This window comes from Typopeltis vanoorti, chromosome 16, assembly GCF_054136105.1.
Source record: "Typopeltis vanoorti isolate ZY-2024b chromosome 16, IOZ_Tvanoo_1.0, whole genome shotgun sequence".
Classification (NCBI taxonomy): Eukaryota; Metazoa; Arthropoda; class Arachnida; order Uropygi; family Thelyphonidae; genus Typopeltis; species Typopeltis vanoorti.
In genome coordinates, this window is record NC_143564.1 from 15,089,300 (window position 1) to 15,114,894 (window position 25,595).

Below are 25,595 nucleotides of genomic sequence, written 5' to 3' on the forward strand. Positions count from 1 at the left end.
CATTGTAGTTTATAAAGTGGCAACTATTTTGCTTGTATAACAGTTGGAAAATTTTATCTATAAAGCATGTGATTTCACGTGTTGGCAACCAATTCCTATGTCCTTCATTTCTTTCTCCCCTTCGCGAAGCACTACAAAGTGTGGGCGTACTGTATCATTAAGTATGTTACATGCAGTGTCTACATTGTTGTATAAACTCTGTATATGATTGCTGACATGGGAGAGGTCTTGAATGTTATACACATATTAATTAATGACTTGAAGGATCATTCCTTGGAGGACTCCTTAAACAACCTATTGAAATAATTCTATTCTAAGTTGGGCATGGAGGATGCTTACCAATTTACCATGGGAAGTTCTTTGAGGATGTGTGCTACAAGCTTGTTTTTTCTTCCCTTTTGTTTTCAACATTGTCTATATGTTCTTTGTTGTAGATTTCAAAACATCTTCCAGTTTTATCTACATACATCTTTCCACAGGAAAATGAAATCTTGTATACACCTGATGGTTATAAAATTGAACTTTGTCTTTAGGGGAGGATGGAAAGCTTTGCAAGGTGTTGAATTGTTTGAAGGCTGTTCTGATGGTGACTAAGTTTAATATTTTGACTATTTTTCTTGATGTATTGTCAACATATGGTGCAGATACCGTGACTGTAATTTTTCTGGGTTATCACGGGATGATGAGTAGTCATTTCGAAGGAACTAATTAAATAGGATTTGAAGTTGTTTTCATTTGATTTCATCATTTTTTAGTATATTTAAAACTGTTGTCCAAGATTTTACCCTGGCATCCAATCTAGTGGGATGTGCCTGACTTGGAAATTTTTGGAGTCTTAGTCTTACTTTGGCTCTTACTAGCTGATGGCCTGTACCACGGTCTGCTCCAGGACAAGTATGTCCGAACCTAACCTAAGCATCACAGATGCTTCTCTTCCACCGCTGAAGAGACAGGATGTAATCAGTCTGGTGCCTTGACCTATCAATGTTAAATATCCAAGTATAAGTCCATTGTGGATGTTTCAGAAAGCAGGTATTGGTAATAACTAATCTGTTGGCACGGGCAAATGACTAATATGTGCTTGCAGTCTTTCACCACGGGCATTATGTTCACCCAGACCAAACATGTCACATTCTGGCCTATAAGTCCCCTAAGGCAGTGTTTCTCAACCTGTGGTCCACGACGAGGACAGGTGGTCCGCAAGGCAGACTTAAATTAATTAAATAAATATATATTTTTTAATTACCTAAACAAATTAAAATTGAATATAATATAATATTACTGAAAATTGATATTATTAAAATTGAATTTTGTAATGAATGAAAGTAATATTGAATATTACTAAAATTGAATATAATATTAATATACTACAATAAAAATTATTGAAATCAAATGGAGACTTAAAAAAACAACAAATATCGTCAGAATGTTCAAAGGCAGAAGCAATAAAACTATATTGTTGTTCATTTCACCCTTTTTATTATTCATCATTCTTATGCTAAATTTGTAGCAGCAGAATGACAATAATAAAAGAAAGGTGAAGTGAACAATAATATAGTTTTATTGCTTGCACCTTCCCTTGCTGTTTTGTCAGATTTGAAGTGAACATCTGTTATCTACATTTCAACCAATGGCTTGTTGTTTATTGATTATTATTATTGAAGGTTTCCCTCCTTCAACCAAGGCTCAGTATATCTTGAGAAATGCTAAGTGATACTTGGACAAAGTGTGTCCTGAGTTAACCCCAGTATTATATATTTATATATATTTTTGGAAACATTTTTTAATAATGGAAAAGTGGCTTAGAACTAGGACTTTGAAAAGAAGGGCAAATGAAACAGATGATGCTAACCCTAATTGTGATACAAGTGTAACGGCAAGTAAATCTGATACTATTTAAGAAGAAGAAACAAGCAGTTCAAAGAAAAAATACAGTAAGAAATATAACAGTTCATATATGGAATTCAGGTTTACTTGGTGTGAAGATAAAAGTGAACAGAAACCTCAATGTGTTTTGTGTTCTGAAGTGTTGTCAAGCTAGTGCATGAAACATACGAAACTCCGACGACATTTAGAAACTAAACATTGTGATGTGAAAAATAAGCCAATTGAATTTTTTCAGCAACACTTAGGGACATTAAATCATGGGAAAGATATAGTTTTGGCCATGGGTTCCATTAATAGCAAGGCACTGGAAGAATCCTATTTCTTAAGTTTGCACATAGTGAAAACAGGGAAACCTCATTCTATTGGGGAAAATTTACTACTTCCAGCTATAAAAGATGTGATAAAAACTTAGCAGCAAGTTACTAAAAGATATTGATTTGATTCCTCTTTCAAATGACACTGTCAGTCACAGAATTAATGATATGGCAGGTGACGTGGATTAATCGAAAGAGTTAAGAAGAGCCCTTATTATGCATTACAAATAGATGAGATGTTACAAGTGATGTGCGGTTAATATGCTACGTAAGATATGCACATGATAACAACATTCGTGATGATATTCTGTTTTGTAGAACTTTGCCATCCCAAACAACTGGAGAAGAGATATTTCACACTCTCAATAATTACATAATACACAAAGGGATCCAGTGGGGAAAATGTATAGGCTTCTGTTCGGATGGAACTTGTGCCCTTACAGGCAGGCATAGTGGGGTTGTTTCTATGGTCAAGGAAGTAGCTCCGGATATGAATTGGGTACATTGTTTCATACATAGGGAAGCGTTAGCCTCCAAAGGAATGCCACCAGAATTTAAAATTGTGCTATATGTGAGGAGTTTCTTTGCATGGAGGGTGGTTGAACCATGGAATGCATTGCCTGATGGAGTGGTGAGAGCGAGAACGGTCAATGCATTTAAGGAGTGGTATGATAGACTTTGTGTTTCCTAGAAGGGGCCTCCCTTGATGAGTCTTGATAGACTTGTGTTTCTTAGAAAGGACCTCCGACGATGAGTCTTTTGATTCCATGGAGGCCTGAATAATAATAATAATATATAACACTGTAATGCTAGTTAATTTTATTAAAGCTCGACCATTAAATAACAGGTTATTTTCAGTATTCTGCGATGAAATGGGCAGTGAATATATACAACTTTTGCTTCATTTTGAAATTCACTGGCTTTCCAGGGGAAAAGTATTAACAAGGTTATTTCAGTTAAGGCACGAAGTTTTATTATTTGTAAATGAAAGTAATTCTGATTTTGTATCACTCCTTGTTGACAAAGCATGGTTATCAACACTATGCTATCTTTCAGACATTTTTTTCAAAATTAAATGAACTAAATCTCTCCCTTCAGGGAAATTCTTTGTTCTTGATGCCTACGACAAAATAAAGGCATTCGAGAAAAAACTGGTTTTTTGGATTAATTATGTAAAAGACAGACAATTTGCACCTTTTCCAACATTGGAATCCTTTTTAGTGGAAAATGATATTTTTGTTGATTCTGAGTTTCTGGAAAGGGTTTGTGACCCACTTCAAAAATCTGAAATGGAACTTTGAAACATATTTTCCGAATTACTTTTATAAGAAATTTCTGTGGGTTCACAATCCATTTCAGGCTTGCAGTCACGAGAATGACCTTTCATTATCGAAAAAAGAACAGTCAATTGAGCTTTCGAGTGACAGTGACTTAAAATGCAATTCCGTGATCTTGGTTTGGTTCGATTTTGGATCTCACCTTCAGTGAGAAGTGAATTTCCCGAATTATCTGAAGAAGCATTAAAACTCATTATGCAGTTCTCTACAACCTATCTTTGTGAGAAAGGATTTTCATCGCTCCTTCAAATAAAAACAAAATACAGGAATCATCTTCGTGTGTGTGTGCTGATCTTCGACTGAATTTGACCAATATTGAGCCAGATATCCAGCAACTCTGCAAGGGCCGAGAAGCTCAACCATCTCATTAAAAGTAAGTAGTAATATAATCGTAATGACTGTATATCTATATCAAAAATCTGGGAAAGTCTAATCAAGATTACTCATTAATTTTTTTTTTTTTTAAATAGCAAATTCAATCACGTTTCTACTTCAAAATATTCATTTTCATACTTAGTGATATAACATCATGCGGTGTGTTCTAATTTTAATGATCTGTTGTTAGTATTCTAGCTTGTATTTTTTAAACTGTTCTTGTAATACCACTGAAGATGGTCTGCTATTTCCAGACTGAAATATTTGGTTAAATAAATATTTTTCTTGTGATTACGTGATTATATCATTCAGTCCATTTTATTGATAATGGCTGTTTCTTTCATTGATAAAGTTTGAAAGCTTCTTTTTCATTCTTTCTTTACTTATAGTACTAATGCATTCTGATTTTTCTTATGAAAGTCTGTCCAAGCAGTCAATCACAGATAAAAGAAAAAAAAAAAAGATTGCATTACAAAAAAATCTAAAAAGTCACTTTCTACCCAATCAACAAAATCTTCAATCAACTGAAACCTCCTAAACCACCACATAAAAAACCGGGTGTCTACAAGGTCAGTTGCAGTTGTGGGCAACACTACATAGGGCAAACTGGCAGATCTGCTGATCGAAACACATCAAAGACATTGAGAATGAAAGAAATCAAGGCAGGCAGCACACACAACATATATAAAACATGTGGTGGAATGGCAACAAACTGAAATTCTCTATGTTGATTACCACTTTTATTCAAGAGCATTCAGAGAGTCAGCTGAAATGATGAAGTATCCTTTACAGTGTAACAAAAAAAAAGGGATGTTTTTTCATCAAATCTGGTCTTTCTTAATCCATTACGACACACATGTATCTTCCAGCTGTATACAGCAGCCAGTCTAACAGTGAATGCGCACTTTCCATTGTTTAACCATTTGTAAATCTTCTTCATTAGAAATGTTAACGGTTATTACTTTGCTTGTAGTTTTTTACTTTATTCATGCTATTTCCTAATGAAGTGAAACAAAGTTGTTTCACAAAACTAGTCGAATCAAAACATAATTTCTTTTTGACTTCTTTGTGAGTGTTTAATACTGGAAAATAGTAATTATAATATGTCCTTTCTCTAGAAAAGCCTACACATTGTATGTATATCCTTGTTATTCTAGCCCATCTTGCTAATTTATACTTTGCCTAGAATTATGTTTGTGTGGAGATGGGATTTAATACATCCTTGCTGGGTGTGTATGTGGTGGGAGGGATAGTCCTGTGACTTGAAAGTTAATTTCTGCAGTCTTCTTAACTAAATTTGTATGGTTATGAGATTATCCTGAAGTTAACATTAACAAGGCAGTAATGTCTATTTCAGATTAATCTTCCTGCTTTCAAACTTTACTTGAAAAAACTACAGCACTTATAAGATCAAGAAAAAGTCAACATGATGACTCTTCCCACCACACACACACACACACACACACACACACATGTGTGTACAGAATCCTATCCTTACAAAACAGGCAAAAGTATAAATTAACAAGGCTTGAAATGAGTTAGATAAAAAAAGGAGGGGGGGGGGGGAGGGAATCAACTTGCACCACAGCAAACTCATAGGGACTATGGAGAACAGTTTACTACAGTGGATATTTTGCTATAGTGAATTTCTTTCAGCATTATTATATGACACTGCCATGGAGTCCAGGGACTTATCTCAGGAGGACTCTACACTACATAACACTATGAAATCTGCTGTCGCTAAGCAAAGCTGCTTAGCTGGAGCTTAGTTGGAATAGTAATTATTTGTTATACTGATGTTAGTAAAATAGGACTAAGTGTTCTTGAGGCACTACACTTAGATGAACAAGGAAATATACTTTAGGGCTGATGTTATGATATATTTGTTCTCTGCCACAAGATGTTAGGATAGACAGCGAAGTGATTTTCAGATATGTAGCTTACAGTAGTGCTATGATAAAGTAGCTTTTGCAAAATGTGTATGCACTTTGGACTATGACCTCAAAATTATTATTATTATTATTATTTCGGGCGACTCCAGGAGTCCTTAGACTCATCGAAGGAGGCCCTAAACATCACGTCCACACAACTATGCGAATACATTCTCACAGTATCTATCATACCTTGTCTTGAACGCGTTCACCGTCATAGCACCCACAACAGACTCTGGCAGCTTATTCCACTCATTTACCACTCTAAAAGTAAAGAACCCAGCTCTAACACCCCTGCTAACCACACTCTTGCCCAGCTTCCATAGGTGTCCCCCTAGTTCTCTCACCACCAGTCCTGATCTCAAAAATATCCTCTGAATTAATCCTATAGAATCCCTTTAGCAATTTGAATGTCTCAATCATATCTCCCCTCCTCCGCCTATCAACTAGTTTCTGCAACCCACAAATCTTCAACCTGTTCTCATATGGTTCATTCCATAGACCTGTTATCATCTTAGTCACTCACCTCTGGATCCTCTCCACCTCCTCCCCATCAAGAAGGAACCAAGGTGACCAAATCTGGGCACAGTAGTCGAGATGAGGTCTTATCAAGGCTCGGTACAGAGGTACAATAACTTGCTTGTCTCTGCTCGTCAAATGTAGAGGATAATTTTTAATTCAAGTTATTTAATTCAAAAATGGTATTGTGATCTGTTATAATAAGTGCTGCTCACTGTTTAATCATTGTTGAAAGAAAGATTTCTTTGATTTTTATTATGCTTGCAATGTGGTTCTTGAACTTTAACTCCTATCTACCATCTTTGAGATCCATAGCCTTATTATTTCTTTTAGCATAATTAATTCTAATATAATGCCTTTCAGAATTTCTTCATCTCAAAATGTATATCTTTACATTTGGCTACACTGAAACTAGCCATTACATGTACTCTGTAACATCAATGAAGAAATATATATATATGTTGGTGGTCTGAACAGTTCTCAGCCTCAACCATAAATGGCAACACTATCGGCAAGAGTTTTTTTTCTAAGTTGGTACATCTATCATAAGTATTCATGTGAAATTGCAAGTCATCTATCAAGTAGTTTTTTTTTTATACAGCTGTCAGAAACCAAGGTGTTATCTGTATCCCTTGAAATGGATAAAATTGAGTATCATGCAGTTATAAAATTCTTTGTAAAAGAAGGTTTAATGCCAAAAGAAATTCATTCGAAGTTTATAAAAGTTTATGGGCACTCTTGTTCTTCATTTTCGACAATTAAGAAATGGGCTGCTGAGTTTAAACACAGCCGTACCAGCCTTGAAGATGAAGGATGTCCAAAAAGTGTAACAACAAAAGAAATCATTGATCGGTGCATGATATGGTATTGGATGACCAGCGAGTCAAAGTACGTGAAATTGCTCAGACTATAGGCATTTCAAAAGAACGTGTTGGATACATTTTGCATGAAGAATTGCTAATGAGAAAAGCTTTGTGCAAGATGGGTGCCGTGCCGATCAAAAATGCACTCACATGAAAATCTCTGAACAGTGCTTCGAGCGTTTTAACAACAATAAAACTGATTTTTGGCATCGATTTATTACTATGGATGAGACTTGAATTCACCAGTAAACACCAGAATTCAAACAGCAGTCAAAACAGTGGATAGAAGCTAGTTGTTCAGCGCCAAAGAAGACAAGGTCATGGCATCAGTGTTTTGGGATGCTAAAGACATTTTATTTATTAATTATCTTGAAAAGGGTAAAACAATAACCGTGGAATATTATTCCGATCTTTTAACCAGACTAGACGAAAAAATTCGTGAGAAAAGACCTGGTTTGCAGGAAAAAAAATCATCTTTCATCAAGACAATGCACCTGCCCACAAAGGTGTTTTGGCAACGGGAAAATTAAAGGATCTGCACTATGAATTGTTGGAACATCCACCCTATTCCCCAGATTTGGCTCCCTCTGACTTCTATCTCTTCCCAAAATTAAAACTCTTCCTCGCTGGTCAGCATTTTTCTTTGAATCAAGAGGTGATTGCAGTTGTAGAGGGGTATTTTGCAGATCTTACTGAGAACCAATACAGGGACAGGTAAATGGCACGGGAGCATCACTGGAATAAATGTATTAGTCTTAAGGGAGATTATGTTGAAAAATAAAAATAATTTTGAAATTATAAATTTGTTTTTTCATTGTTAAGCTGAGAACTTTTTAGACCACCCACATATCCATTAGTGATTTAGAAAATGATCCAGAGACAAACTTTGTTGTACTCCACTGGTCACCCTCATTCTCTTAGACTTATCTTTCCCCATACAATACTTTCTGTAATTAAATTAAAGCAATAATAATAATATAAAACACACAAAATACACTTGGAATGGGATTGGCTTTGTTTTTTAAAGTTAAATTATCCATTACTATATCAGCCAGGTGTCAAAAAATGTAGTAGTTATTAAGTGCATTTGATTAGACATTCATTTCATCAAAATCAAATAATAGGTGTATCCAACTGTATAATTTTGTTATTTGGCAGACCTTCCATAACAATAGTTTCTGCTAAAGGAACTAATAATAAATAAGGTTACAGAGCTGAGCGTGACAGATAACTTTGTGACTTGAGTAGATACAATTCAGTTTTTCCAATGGAAAAAGAAAATAATCTTTTCTTTTTCCATTGGAAAGTCAAAGGTCACTTCAGGTTGTCCCCATCAGGCTGTAATTTTTACTGTCCAAAGATAATGGAAAGTACATGTACAATATGTAAAAGAACACTTGTACATTTACCAAAACTTAAAAATAAATAAATAAGTACATTAAAGATAAAATTTGAAATAGAAATAATGAATTTATTTTTTTAGTAAAATTATAATTATGTGGTATTTTTCTTGACTATTATGTATATAAACTATTACACTTTTTTTTATAAAGATGCCGATAGAAAAATTGGTGAAACATGTAGGACGATAAAATAAAAAGCAACTTGACTAACATTATAAAAAATGTGTAATAGTTTATAAAATTATAATTATATTTACTGTATTTTCAGTAGTAAATGTATTTACTACTTTTTTATTTTGATTTTCAAATCACAACGTATCATAAGCTCTCAAAATCATATTCAATATGTGTGTTTTGGATGAATTTGCCAAAAAAAAAAAAAAAAAAAATGTTCCTCACGCCTGAGTTATATAATGATTTCCTAGCACTGCGTTATCGATAGTATGCTGTTTTTTTTGTGTGTGTGTTCCCCCCCCTCCCTGCACTACAGCACAAAATTCTCTAGAATGCCCATTTAAGAGTTAAGGAATGATTGTATAGATCATGAATAGTGTCTAATCTGAGTTATATAAACTGTACTAATGCCTTGTATGATTTTCTTTTATTACAGCACCCCTTCCACCTAGGAGAGATCCCAGAACAACTCTCTCAGTAAGTAGAGCACGTGCAAGATCTATGGTTGCTGGCCTTGCTGAGATAGGTACTGATATTATTTTTACTTTGACTGAAAGTGTTATTTTTATTCCACTCAGCTTTCTCCTGGCAATTACTTTTCATATATTTTAAAAATAAAGAAAATGTAATAAAAAACTCAACTGAAGATAAAATGCCATTTGACATGTGTTTATTTATCACAGTCATGTGAGAAAGGAACAAATCATTTCATACTGTACTTATTCCTGGGATGGGACATTAGAAATTGTCCTATATCTGTTTAGGTATCAGGCTTGCATGCCATTGAAACAAAAGCTATACAGAGGGAAAGAATATATTGTTTTCAGAGTATGTGAGTAACTAATAATTAAGAGATTTCTGTATTTGAATGGTATATTTTATTTCTAATGGGTGGACTGAATTACACATGAACTTTTATTCTCAAGATATGAATAATGTGTGAACCAGCTCATGGGGAGAAGAAAATAAAATCTGAATTTGGATTATATAAATATCAAATAAATTACATTTCATCCTACAATCTGTAACAGTGAATTGCATGCACATTGATTTTGAGATTATAGTAGAAAAGAAGACTTAGAAGTTAAACTTGTTAAGAAAAGAATAAATTAAAAAAAAAAAATTAATAAACAGTATCATGACATTGAATTATGGCTACCCTCTACGCAATGTAGAACTGTACACTAGCACAGGGCAGGTGGGTATGTGATTATGCAAAGTGTTAAGGTTGCAGTCATGAGAAAAAGCAATGTTATCAGAAATTCATACGGGGCATGTTAATTTCATTGCCTCAAACATCAGATGTCTCTGTTTTGGATATAGCATAGTATTGGTTGTTCACACTCTGCAGTGAATTAAGTATACACAGAACGGCATTAAACAGACAAAGCTAGCACCTATAAAAGTAAAACAGTTCTTATAGTGAATGAAGGGTTAGTAGCTATAGTTGACTTCACAATAGAACATGAAGAGTGCAGGAACCATATATCCCAGATAACAATGCACTGCATTCTCACATGTATGGGGTTACAAGGACAAAGGCCCACATGACACACTCCCTTCACCAAAGGTCATCATCAAAGAAGCAACTATTGTGGTGTCAGCTGCATGCCAGTTGAATATTAGAGTAGAAAAAGGAAGGTGCGTGTATCTGATGAATATATGGTACAAACAATAAAGGTGAGAGACCTCCCATTTCCACTATTCAGGATGGTGGGGTATGGGTTATGTTTTGCTGGTCAGAATTAAAACAACTACTGTAGATACTGTCCACTCATTCACGAACACCAATCTAATGGCTGCTAAGTTCACCAGATCCCAATCAAATAACATCCATGTGGTATTCTGGAAATCATCTTTTGCCTCCATGTAGGAAATGATACAACAAAAAAGGTGTACATTATAAATCAATATATATATTATTGATCAGACTTGCCACTTGATCTAGGGTTCCTGTTCTACCAAACAATGAACAAGTCTCTGTGAAAAGTCCTATTTTTTATATTCTATTAATGAATATAAATATATATTATTCATTTTGCATAAATAAATTCAATAACACCTTTTATTCCCAAAGTGTGTAGTGGAAGTTTTTTGTTGTTGTTGTTCAGTTCCAACTTCCTTTTGGAAATTGGTTGACAGCCAGTATCAATTCTTAGTTATTGACGATGATTGAGTTCAGGATCAGAATATGGGCCAACAACTGTTGTCATCGTATATTCCTAAACCTTAACTGATACATCATCATCATCAGTGGTTCTTCCAAGTATCCTTGGATTTCATAACCATAACTCCTGGATGAGATGTTTGGTTCTATGCCTATAAGTATTCTTTTGTCTGTAAATTGTGTATGTTCTATTGGCTGGTTTGCCTGATTGTGTGATGTGAAACCCCAGTTTCAGGGAGGAAAATCCTTGCTATCACCATATGAGACCAGTTAACACACTTTCAGTTAAAAAGTCCTGATAAAGATTCACATTCTAGATGGGATTCAAACTCATGTCTTTCCAACCCAAGGGCTTTGTCTTTATCGACTTAGCTACAAAGGCTCTCTTAACTGCTATACTGTTTAAAATAAGGTGAGTTCTCTTTCAATAATGAAATACTGTGAGTTGGCATAATCAAAAGAATAATACAAACAGAGGAAAACTCACGTAAAAAACTTTATTACTGAAGAATTTTCCTGAGAATTGTCTTTTCCCTAGGAATATTAGAATTGTCTGTTATTGTGTAATTGCCATTCTGTGATCCAGTACTGACAATGCCTGTGGTACTTAGGCAAAAATTCCACAGTATTAAAGTTTTTTATATGAATTTTCCTCTGTTTTTAGAATTCTTTTCAATTCTAGTTCTGTAGTTATTTTCTGAGGTGTGAGGTTTAAAACCTAGATTCCCGGAGAAGAAATCTTAGCTAACTTGAGTTAAAAGAGTTCCTTTAATGGGCAAGTAGAATTGTCAAACTTATAATGGTCTTCTTCTGGAAGTTTAGTAGTATGATAGCAGAAGAATTACCACAGGACTACACATGCACCAATAATTATATATTTTATATTATTAATATAAATAAAATACCAAATGTTTAGAACATGTTGCTCAGTCAGCAATGATAATGTCCTTTGGTTAGAAAGATCTGTTTCGAATCCCATTTGGGATGTAAAAAGAAAGTCAAGAAAGTAACTAGTCTCATACTATAACTGCAGAGTTTTTCTTCTACAAACTCAGGTTTTTCCATTGTGCTGCAAGACAGAACCAGTAAGAAAATATATGCTTAATACACTTACTAGATTAGGTTCCTTCGAAGCCAAGTTACATGGCTGTTAGAATATGAGAATGTAAAATGTCCATAAGAAATAAATAAATATCTATTTATTAATATAAATTTGTTCAAAATGAACAGGACTCTGGATCTTAATTATATAATCCAGGATTTCATAAGTTCATAATTCATCTTCAGTATAATAATTCAGATAAACAAGCAGGTTTACTTAATGTTAATTATTATTACTCTAACATCTTTCCTACTCCTTATGTAATGTAAGTTTTTTTTTCTCCACACAGTTGTCATTACTAGCAACTTAATTCAGTTGAATGTGTTAATTGGTTTACCATCTGTATGAAAAAAAAAAGCTTCTGTAATTGGCAGAAATAAGAATTAGGAAGATAGTTGCAATAGTATGGCAAAAGGTATTTTTAGCTCTATATTACTGTTTATTATCATACATAATATTGTTACAACTTGAACAGTGCATATACTGTTTATTATCATATATAATTAAATATGTAATAAAATAAATTAAATATGTAGTCCACTGAAATGCTGTTACAACTTGAACAGTGCATAAACCTTTAATCTATTGGTAAATCATTTACAGCTTTTAGCACATACAAACCTCATGTATAATGCGCATATAGTAGCACTCGATGTTCAAAATTCCCTCATTTTGCCTTCATACATGCACAGCATCCAATACAAATGCTGCCACTGCTTGCTCCGAATCCATCTTCAGGCTGGCAGTGTTGGGGTATCGTTTCTTGCAGGCTGTTCTCTCAAGCTCTGACCACAATTTGAAGTCTAATAGATTCAGATTGGGACTTCCAAATGGCCAAGCAGATGGTGATATGAGATCAAGCACATTCACCTACAACTATTATTGTGTGGTCCTTGCCTTGGATGCAGGGGCTGTCCTGTTGGAAGGTCCAATGCCTACCATGAAGCAAGGTGTTGTTCAGGGACCATACTACAGGTTCCAACAGTGTCTTGATACACTTTGGTGGAGGTTTTGACTCCTTTCTCAGAGAAATGCAACTTCTCATTATTACCACCACCCCTCCTCCTCCTAACACAGTCTGGTTGACCTGTTCTTTGGCAGTCAGATATGTCTTCTGCATTGTTATATTGGTTAATCTTGTTAAGTGGTTAAAAATAGTGGTTAAAACATCCTGTTGATCCCAAGTGTTTTTAGTTGTTGAAAATACCAGGTGGCTGCATTTCAATATTGTGAAGTGCTATTACAGCTACACAATTCTCATAGTCTCCCCACTGTATGTTAATACATACAGCTATACAAATCTCTCACTAGTGATAAACATGCGAATGTTTGCTGCACACAGCACCACTAATGGAACTAGGCTCACACAATTCAGTGGGCAGCATAATGGTTTGCAGAGTTGTAACAGTATTTATGACAAGACTGTGTATAATAAATTTGTATATGATATAATGTATGTTGTTAATTCGTATCTAGAATTTATCTCGAACAGGGTCATTAAAATCTCCAAAAACATAATCTCCATGTACACCTAATTTATTTTTTGCAGATCCAGTCAATGCTTTCCCTAGGAATTTATTGTTCCTTGGGAAAGTAATCCTAGGGGGAAAAAAATTTTTTTTTTTTTTCATTACATGAAATAAGAGAACATTTTTATGAAAGTGCTGTATATGAATTCTCAAAAAAAAAAAAAAAATATATATATATATATATATTATTTAAATTAAGGGGATATTTAATCCCACGTTATTTCAAAGCCGAATAAGAAACTTTAAATAGAAATCAAAGAGTTTCATGCCGAATATAGCAAACTATAAAAGTTCAGCAAGTCCAAGTGTAAGCAAACACCTGGTAGTACAATACTGGGAAACTCACAGTAAAGGTGGATAAAGGTACGATCATTGTTCTTAGTATTAGCCCTAATGTAAAACCCATCCCGTAGGAGATGTATGTTGTTTTACATTAAGGGAGACAGGTCACTACCCAGACCAGTTTCAACCCTCATTGGAGTCTCATCAGTGAGTAGGTAGACCAAATAATACCAAGATTGTAGTGATAATAGCTTTAATACTTCACAGTATGAGTTGTCAAAAAAGGCGCACAAATAAATTAATGAAATAAAGAGCCAAAAGGCTTCACTTTGGCAATGTAAAAATTATTTAAATTAAGGAGATATTTAATCCCACATTATTTCAAAGCTGAATAAGAAATTCTAAGATAGAAATCAAAGAGTTTCATGCCGAATATAGCAAACTATAAAATTTCGGCAAGTCCAAGCATAAGCAAACACCTATCTTAGAGTTTCTTATTTGGCTTTGAAATAATGTGCAATTAAATATCCCCTTAATTTAAATAATTTCAAACATCGCCAAAGTGAAGCCTTTTGGCTCTTTATTTCATTAATATATATATATGTATATATATATATTATTTATGTTGAGTCAAGCATTTTGAGAGAGCTTTTAGGGTCCCCAACCCCATATGTGGGAGCAGTACTCAATAGCTGGGTGGATTTGTGATTTGTATAATGTTAACAGCTATTCAGGTGTGAAGTAATATCTTGACCAAAAGAGAAAATTCTAGTTTTTTTTGAAGCTGAGGATGCAATGGTTGTGATGTGTTTATGCCAGGAGAGGTTTGATATGAGAGTATTCCAAGAAGAGAGATCTCAAACTGTCTGGAAATTTGGATATCGTCAAAAAGGATACTGGGAAAAAATGGTTCTTTTTTATGGGAAATAGGACAGAACTGTGTTTTATTAGCATTGAAATTGATGAGGTTATTCGAACCCCATTGTACGATGGCTTGGAGATTGGAATTGATTGTGATGGTGGTTGATGTTCTGTAGGTTGAGGTGAGTTGTGTAGGATAAGGTTTATCAAATGAAAGCAAGGAGTGTAGTGCTGTCATCTGCAAAACTGTGTATTGGTTGGAGATCAACTGAAGTAGGTCGTTGATATATAATAGGAAAAGGGTTGGTGAGAGGACAGAACCTTGTGGAATGGTGAAAGGATAAGGAACCATCTACCACCATACATAATGTGCGTCCAGACAGAAAGCTGCCAATCCAATACAGAAGTCCTGGGTCAGACTAAATGATGTTAGTTTGCTTAGTAAGCCTTTGTGCCAGACCCGGTCAAAGGCTTTGGAGATAAAGTGCAACCACTTGAGATTCGCCAAACTTCTCCATGGCATTTGTCCAGAGATGGGTGACATATGTAAGCATATCTCCAGTTGATCTGGAGCAACGGAATCCATAGTGGCAGTCATTTATTAGGTGGTGTACACTACTTCAAGATAGTGTTGGAGTTGAGAATTGATTTTTTCCATTACTTTAGACAGAACTGAGGTGAGCGAGATAGGGTGGTAGTTGGATGGCAGTGACTTGTCACTCTTCTTGGGAATGGGTTGAATAAATGCCAATTTCCAGTTGTGGGATAGATTCCAGTGCAATAAGAGAGTACATATAGGCAACATAGGGTAGGAGTCATTTCTGATGCACAAACATTATTATTATTATTACGTGACACCTCTATGGAGTCCAGGGGACTCATCGAGGGAGGGCACCTACTCTACAACTCTCTGTCTCCACCACTCAATCCACCAACTACAACGAACTGCAACTACCATCATCACCTACACCAATGTCCATGGCAGAATTTTAACCCACAGCCTTTTGGCTGGAGAGCAGATATTCTAACTACTCAGCCAAACAGGTCAAGCCAAATTAGTCCATTGAAATTTGAGTGTGTTCATTTATATTTTTTTCTTGCATGTTTTGAAGTTAACAGACACAGAAGATTATTTTCAGAATAAATAACATTAATTAAATACAGTTAATGCTCACTGTTTCAACCCCCCCCCCCTGTTAAGGTCAACATCTGAAGCATGAGATCATGAGTTAATACACGTAAAAAATAAACAACTAACTGCCTGCATAGATAGTCTTGTTCAGTGTTTAAACTCATTTCATGCCACGTCCCAGGTTACTTTACTATTGATAATGCTAAAGAATTTGAACCCTATTTTGTTTTTCTTTTTTGTTTGTCTTTCTTTTTCTCTCTGTTTTTCTGTGTGTGCACGCATACACACACACTAGGATTTCTGACTTGGTAATTCCCAAGAAATTTTCTGATCTTTCTTGTCTCGAGTCTCAGGAAAAGCAGCTTGAAACTCAAGACCTTTTACATATACAAATCTGAAAGAGAAACATGTTAAATTTATTATAATTTTTAATTTTAGTAAAAGGATAATTTGTTACACATTAATGAAACTATTTAATGACTGCAAGAAATATAATTTTATTTGTTATTTTATACATTGATTTTTCTTTCTTTTGAATATAATACAATAATAGCATTATATGACTATAAGTCAAGCGCAATGGAACAACCCACATAATACATATTTTTATTGCACTTAATTCATGACAAAGTGTTTTTTTTTTTTGTTTTTTTTTTATTTGGATTACATTTGATAACATGATGGTAACATAAAATATAATAAAATTATTTTATAATTTATATTTTAATTTTTCCTCCTTTTATAGTTTTCATATCTTTACTTTCATTCAAAATGAAAATGAATCAATTTCAAGCTTTGAAATGATAGCAGATTTCATGTAAATGAATAAACACATGAGGAATTTAGAAAGATGCATGAATCACATTATAAAACAAGTGCTGAAGAAAATATTTAATGTTCAGAAAGTGCAAACAGAATCAAGATTGATTACAAAAGTCAAAAATTTATCAAAGTTAGAAAATTAAATGAGAGTATATCCATATTGGTCCTGAACGTGGAATCACAATTTGAACAATGCGTAGTTATTTTGCATGTGAATCAATTTCAAAAACAGAATCATGTAATCAGAGAATCTATTAATAAAAATAAAGAAATATAAACGATATTTGGTATTCTTTGTTCACCCAGATGATGCAAAAGTTTTTAATTATTGAGAATGATCAAGTACTAAATCTAGTCTATCAAGCAAAAATATGGAATAGTGTGGTCAATTCAGGAAAGTAAGGGTGATTGGGGTCCTAAAAGGATGTTGCAGTTTCTATATACTAATGCCAATATTATCAGGAACAAGAAGTTTTTGGCATTGGCTAGTGCAACCGCGTTAAAAATTATAGGCATTAATGAGAATTGGCTAACAGCAGATGATGTAGTTACAGGGATAGAATATAAAGGGTTTAGTATTTTCAGATAAGATACGATGGGGGAGGAGTACTGTTGAATTGCAGCCTAAAAGAATAGGGGGGGGGTGGCTGTTCATTTGAAGCAGTATGGTGTGTACAATATATACAGTTGGTTCCAGGAATGATTTGGAAGACATGTATTAGCAAATTAGCACAATAAGTGCAGGTCGAGTGATTATTATGGTGGTGGGGAAGGAACTTCAACTATGGAGATACATTGGAAAGATCACATGGCAGAAAGGAAGTGGAATTTATACACCAGCTAAGAGATAATTACTTGTAGCAACATGTAATAGAGGGGACTTAGGGTATGAGAGTATTAGACCTGGTCATAGGATTCGAAGAGCTATCCATAACCAAGGTGACCACATTGCCTGCGATTGGTGAAAGTGACCATGTGGTCTTGACTTGGGAGATTGTAAAACATGAGGAATATTCTGTCAAGAAGGGAGGTATGTGTGGAACTAAGGCAGGTGATTATGACAAGCTTAGAAGAAAGCTTAAATCTGTATCATGGCATAAAATGCTGCAGGGCAAGGAAGATAGTTTAGGATCATCTAAAGGAAGCATTATTAATTTGTATACTAAAGGTCTTCTCCCTTCTACATGTTAGGCCTACTGGCCTGTTACAGGGCTATCTTAAGCCCTTATAAGTTATACTCTCTAAGGATAAGGTGACTAGCCTCCCAGTATATTCTATGGCTGTAGTGTGTGTTCACAGGGCCAGTTTGCCTGCTTGCGGGAGGAAAAACCCAGATAAACTTGGGAGAAAAACCTGCTATTCGTGCCCAAGACTGGCTAACTTGGCATGTTTGAAAAAGATCCTTAAGCTCCTCACGTCGGCGATGGGAATTGAACCCAGGACACTCCCAGGCATATGGTTGCAAAGCACATAGCCACTAGGCTAACTGTGCAGACGTATACTTAGGTAAGGAGGGTTAATCAAGTAGGAGTTAGACGGATGAATAATATCAAGCATGAGCTGCAGAAGAAGAAAATGCTGTGGAGGGTATATAAAGAGAAAGGTGACCAGCATGGTAAGGAAGGCAAAATCTGTTACAAGAAGAATCTAGCTTAGCAGGCAAAGGAAATCCCAGAGTTCTTTTGTTATGTGGCAAGTAAGTGGAAGATTAACCTCAATGAGTGCTGAAGGTGATGATGTGATAGAAGTAGATAAAATAGTTGAGTTACTGAGTGACCACATTGCAAGGGTATATTGTCCAAGTGAGGTTATTGTTGTGACATATGTGACAGAGACTGATGTGGAAACAGAGATGAATGAATTAGAAGTTCTTAGGATATTGCAGAATCTCAGTGTAAATTCAGCTGTGGGATTAAATGGGATATTAGCTCAAGTTTTACTAGAATGTGCCAGGGAACTGACAATGCCTCTGACTAGACTTTTTAATTTAAGTCTCAGCTATGATAGAGTTCCAAGAGAGTCGAAAGAAGGCAAAATAATTCCCTTGCATAAAGGAGGGTCTAAGACTGCAGTAGTATATTAGAGTTCAATCTATCTCAGGCATATAGTGGTAAAAGTTATAAAAAGCTTGTCAGAAAGAAAATTCAAGAATGGACGGATAAGAATATGATACTGTATGGGGAGCAACATGCTTTGTTAAGGATCGGTTATGCCTTAGTAATTTGCTAACTTTTTATAATAGTGTAACAGCTGAATTGGATAAAGGAAATGGCTACATGATGATTCTGCTGGATATTTCAAAGGCATTTGACAGAATACTACATGGAACTCTGTTATGCAAATTAGAACAAATGGGGATGGATATGACGTGGTTATGTGAATAAGAGGAAGGTTGATGGACATAAATCAAAATGTGGTACATGGAGGAACAGAATCCAGGAGAAAGCAGGTGACTAGTGGTGTGCTGTAAGATTGAGTGCTAGGACTACTACTGTTTAATTTGTACATAAATGATATAGGAAATAACCTGGAAGGAAATATTCAGTTGTTTGCTGATGATGCAAAATTAGATAGGGTAATAGTTAATCAAGATGATGTGGAAAGCTTGCATGAAGATTTAAATAAACTCTCAGTATGAGCACAAGATAATGGGTGTCAGTTTAAGATGGAGAAATGTAAAGTTATGCATTTTGGGATAAATAGATTCCAAGCTGTGTACCACATTGATGGAACTGCACTCAGGGAATTTGATGAAGCTGGAGATTTAGGGATGGTGGTAGACAGAGAGAGAATTGAAGTTTAGAGGACATATTGCTAAGGTTGCTCATAAGATTCTTCACTATTGAAGAACACACTAGTGAGTAGGGATAAGGATGTTGTTATTCCTCTTTATAAGGCCTTGATATGTCACATCTGGATTGCTGTGCTCAGGTCTGGTCTCCTGGATTTCTTGGGAATGAGGAAGTAGTGGAGGATTCATACACAAGCAACCAAGATGGTAAGTGGTCTGCAGAATGTTCCATATGAAGATAGATTGAGGGTATTTGGATTGCAGAAATTAGTTGATAGGAGAAAAAGAGCAGATATGATAGAAAAAACATTTAAGTTACTTGAAAGATTTTATAGGATTGATGCAGGGTAAATGTTTTACCACTTTGCTAGAAGGACCACAACAAGAGGTCATCCCTAGAAGTTGAATAAAGATGTTAGTAGCAGCATGAGGACTAGATTTTTCACTTGGGAAATTGTGAATGAATGGAAAGCGAGTGCTTTGTCTGTCAGTGAGTTCAAGGAGAGGCATGATAGATATTTTGGATAGTTTGGGTCTCCTACAATGAGTCTTTGGACTCCGTGGAGATGCCCATACAATAATAATAATAGTTATTATTTTCTTACGACGATATTCAAAATATTGTGCAGTTACAAACGAAGGAATTGAGAATAATTTTGAGAAAAACATTGGCTATAATAACACATGGAGTGGGGGTGATGGGAAAAATTTGGAAACAGTTGAAAATTTACTACTCTGCCTTAATCTTCCCATTCATTTAGCAGTTGTTGATTTTATAAAAATTGAGTTTACCTTCAGGTAAACTCAAGTGATGAATCTGAAAATGTAGAAGTGCAGATAATTTTAAAATAAACAAAAATACTGAACTGTCTGATGATCAAATAGTTGCTGCTATTAGCCAGGAATGATGCGGGAGACTGCATCTGCAGATTAGTTCAATGAGTGCAAGTGAAGTAATTATTATGGGAGAGTTAAACTTCAGTGACCTAGACTGGAATCAAGAGAGATCACATGGCAGGAAGGAAATGGAATTTATACATTTTCTAAGAGAGAATTACTTGAAGTGATAGAGAGGAGTATGAAAGAGTTGGATCTGGTTATAGGATTAGAAGATCTATCCATAACTAAGGTGCTACTTTGCCTCCAACTGAGGAGAGTGATTATATCATCTTGACTTGGGAGGTAGCAACAATGCAGGTGATTATAATAAATGCAGAAGGCAGCTTGAATCAGTACCATAAAGATCTGCAAGGGATGTTCACAGTGCATAGAGGATAGTCAAGGATTATCTGGAGGAAGCAATATCAGATATATCCAAGGTTAGGAGGGTAAATCAGGATGAATGAGTCATATCATTAAGCATGAACTGCAAAAAGAAAAAAAAAAAAAGAAAGAAAAGAAAGAAACTGTTGTGGAAGGTATATAAAAATAAGCGTGATCAGACAACTCCTGAAGTACAGGAGTCGAGCAAGAATGGTGACAAGCATGGTAAGTAAGTCAAAATTATGAGACAAAATTAACCAAGCAGGCAAAAGGAAATTTCAAAGAGTTCTTTCATTATATGGTGATTAGGAGGAAGAATGACTATAGAAGGATAACTTTAATGAGAGGTGATGAAGGCACTGAAATAGTTGACTATTTGGGGACCTTTGTAAGGATATGTCATCCAAGTGAGGCTTCCTCTTTCTCGATCTCGATTTGGCTAGATTATAGGAGGTTTAGTGATAAGGCTAATACGTTAGCGATTCATAACTGCATTTTTAAGGAAATTATAATGTAGACTAATATTAACTAAATTAATTCATACTTCCAATATTTTGGCAAAGTCAAATTGTCATGATCAGAAAACACAATATAATATGTGCATGCAGGTACTACACTGAGTAATGAGGCTGAAGCATGTGAACTGAAAGCAAACCTAAAGTCCTAAATAGTGCCCCCCACTCCTGTTGTGCTAAAGCATGGAGGATGAGAGCTTCCCAAATTTGAGGCAATTTCATGTGACCAAATTTGTTGACCTTAAGGTAGCCACTTAATGCAGAAGGAAATTCAAGGAAAATTTTTTCTTTTATCCTTTCCTTCATGGTTACACAGCGATCAGAATTCATTATAAAAATTATGGAATTTCTGCCCTTTTCATAAATGTTTCAATCAGTGACACAATTCCTCTCATACAGAACAAATTTCTGCCCGACGTTATTGCTCTCTTTGTCCATGTACTACATTCCGATTACGTCATGTGACAACATAATTTTTACCTACAAAAAGAATGTATGGCCATGGGCTCATCACTATTCCCCCGATTGCTAACTTTTATATGGAAGCTTTGGAGCAACGTGCTCTAGATTCCTTTACTTTAAAACCTATGGTTTGGCTTATGTGCATTGACGATGTTTTCTTTATCTGGCTACAAGGCCGACAAACATTAAACATCTTCCTCGGTCACCTGAACAAACAATATGAGTGCATACAATTTACTATTGAGTATGAAAATCAGAATTTGCTTCCTTTCCTGGATGCATGTCTTCCCTCAGGCAGTCTATCCTTCACTGTCCACTGCAAGCCTACATATACTGGCCAATGTACTGATGAAGGAATTGAAGCTTTCTATCATGATGTATCCCAACTTTACAATAAAGGAAACACCATTTCAGAATTGTAATGGGAGACTTTAATACTAGAATTGGTATACAACAATCAGATAAAATTGGATATGGTCTAAATAGAGAGTAATTCAATAATAAGGTGGTACATCTATTGGCAACTTGTATAGGTAAATATGACCTCTTCTATTGCTTCTGCCTTAGTATCTCCATGTTTGGGTCTACCTCCCACTGACGAGACCTCAATAAAGGTCAAAACCGGTCTGGGTAGTGGTCCTTTCCTTAATGCATAGCAGTATACATGTCCGCAAGGAGATGTGCTTTGCATTATGGGAGATACTGAGACAAGGAGTGATGAGAGCTTGGTCCACCTTTGCTCGGAGTTTCCTGGTGTTGCACCACCTTACCTCAGTCCTGAAGATATTTTCAGGTGCAAACTTTGTTTGCTTACACTTAGATAAAGGATTAAACTAAATTTATTATTGAAATTGGATATGGCATGAGAGATGATAGAGGAGCAAGGTTAATAGAATTTGCAGAAAAAAAAAACCTGTATATCTTGAATTCCTTTTTCAAGAAAGAAGCACATAGGAAGTGGACATGGAAAAGTCCAAATGGAAAAACGAGTGAAATTGACTATCCTCAGCAATAAGAAAAACATCTTTCAAGACTGTTCTCTCATAAACACCTTCAACATTGGAAGTAACCATCATATGGTACGCAGTAAGATTCGAATAAACTGCCAGAAAGAAAGAAGATTTTGTTTTGCTTTGATTTTGAAAATCAAAGCAAAACATGGATGCACACAAACTCAACATTAAAAAAGATGTATTTCAACATGAACTAAACAATAGATTTAAAAATCTTATTATAGATGACATTGCTGATCCATCAGAAAGTAATGACATTATTATCCAAAACCTTTTACAATGCTCACTTGAAATAGACCACAGAACAGAAACAAAGAGAAATGAAACAATCAAATAACCTACAGAATAAAATTGAATACACTGAATTGTGCAAAACGATCAGAAAACATATCACAAAAGAAATAAGGAAATTCATACAGCAAACAATCAAAAACAACTGTAGTCTCAAAAAAGCCAAACAGCAATTGATGAACAGCAATAAACAGATGGTTGTAGTCAAACTACAAGATGGGACCATAACAAGAGATAGATATGGTATGGCAAAAAGAATTGAAGAATTTTACTCAGTATTATATCAGGATGATGAATTAAATGAAGAAGACAACTACGAAATAGCTGAAGCACCACCGATTCTATCAGAAGAAGTTATGTGGAGCATCCAAAACTTCTAAAATGGAAAAGCTGCAGGTAAGGATGGAGTTACAGCTGAACTTCTAAAAGCAGGTGGAGAAATGATCTACAAAGTCTTGACAAAACTATTTACTTTATATCTGAAGAAAACTGATATACCAAGAACATGAAAGAAAGTTACCCTAATTCTGATACATAAAAAAGGTGAAGTAGAAGACCTGAAAAACTACTGACCCATTGGTCTACTATCGGTGGTTTACAAAGTGTTTACAAAAATCTTAGCTCATAGGCTTTGTACGACTCTAGACCTAGCATGACCAAAAGAACAGGTGGGCTTTAGTACAATGTACCATATTCAAGTTATACAACAGATTATCAAACAGTGTAATGAATATCAGTTACCACTATGTCTTGGTTTTATTGATTATGAGAAAGCATTCGATTCAGTAAAAACCTGTGCAATATTTAAAGCATTATGAAACCAACAAGTGGAGGAGCCATATGCCAGGACCATCAAATCGTACATCAGTGCCACAGCAGCAATTCATTTCAATGGAAACAGCTCTACTGTGGAAATACATAGAAGGATAAGACAGGGTGACACCAATGGCAGCTCGTCTATAGGGGCCATAGGGACTGGGCCCCACCTATATTTGTATAACTATCCCAATAATTGTAGTTTTAAAAAATATGTTTCTTGTAATTATTATTTTTTGATCTATTTCCAACACGTTTTATTGTTTAATAAAAAAATTACTGTAGTATTTTGTGGCAATATTGTATAATGCGACTTAGTATGGTCTCTGGGACCAGCCTTGGCTGGCCCAAGAGACCATACACAGCACAAGATTCTTTGATTGTGAAGCACTTGCACTACGTGTTTGTTTACTGGGCACAACGCTTATCTTGGAGCCAGTTTAGTCTGGCCCAGTCACTGTGTTTGTACATAAATAGCATGCAGTTCTTTCATTGTCTTATTATTTATTCTCGTTGTTGACCTGTATTGTTTTTAGTATGTTTAATTATTGTTGTCGTGTTTTGTTATAATTTATTTTAAAATTTAAATTTTTATTACGTCCATAAACAATACTTTTTAACTATGAACAAAATCGGTAGTTCGTATTATGTTTACTTTGTAAAAAATAAAATTTATGATTTTTCTTTGACTTTTATGTTTATATTTATGGGTTCTATTAGTCAATCTTAAACAATTTTAACTTTTTAAAAATTTATTTTCTCTGAAGTTTCGACATTGATTTATAAAATAAATAATAACTTTTTTTTTAACACTTGGAAAATGAAAACTTGAAAATATTTTGTAGGGCGGCCAGCTGGAGTCAAACCAGCTTCTTTGGATTTCCGGAGCTATGCCCGCAACTGCAAATCGTTTTCGTGTTATTAATACGTTGAGCCCATATATGTTACGTACTAACACTTTTAAAAAATTAATAGCTCAATGCATCAGTGGATTCTGACTAAACATTATTGTAATAGAAATAATAACTATAAATCAATAATAGAACCCACTACTGTATATAAATATAAAAAAATTAAGTTGTTTTTGGCCCCTGGCCCCACCTGTTTCTATTGTCACCAGCCACCACAGGGTGACACAGTATCTCCAAATTATTCACAGCATGCCTGGAAAAGATATTCAAACTCCTTGATTGGGAAGGGAAAGGTCTGAAGATAAATGGAAGCTATTTAAGTCATTTACACTTTGCAGATGACATAGTTATCTTTACTTCAACTGTGTATGAACTACAGACCCGTATCCATGAACTTCAAATTGCTAGCAAAACAGCTGACCTGAGGATAAACCTAAAGAAGACCCAAGTTATATTCAATAGCTATGTCCAACCAGAAATAATAAAAATCAATAATGAATTAAACAAGTATATCATTACATATACTTTGGACAACAGATATCAGTGGAATGAAATATCATGGACAAAATTAAAAGACACATGATGCTTGAATGGAAAGCATTTGGAAAACTATATTCAGTATTCAAAAACCAACTGCCATTATGCCTGAAGAGAAATGTTTTTAACCAATGTATTCTTCCTATATTGACATATGGCTGTGAAACATGGACACTAAAGGCAAAGGAAATTCAAAATTAAGAACACAATTTAGTATAAAAAGAAGTATGCTTGGTATCACAAGACTGGATCACAAAAGGAATACGTGGATAAGAAACCAAGCCAAAGTCTTTGGCAT

The 25,595-nt window shown here is 34.9% G+C and overlaps 1 protein-coding gene across 1 annotated transcript in view; it reads left to right on the forward strand.

Annotated features, from left to right (window-relative positions):
* LOC150097861 (uncharacterized) overlaps positions 1 to 25,595 on the forward strand; it is a 501,089-nt gene that overhangs the window by 469,411 nt on the left and 6,083 nt on the right. Inside the window, exon 15 of the mRNA XM_090406613.1 lies at positions 9,240 to 9,329. Within this exon, the coding sequence (XP_090262739.1) occupies positions 9,240 to 9,329 (90 nt within the window). The remainder of the gene's footprint in view (positions 1 to 9,239; positions 9,330 to 25,595) is intronic.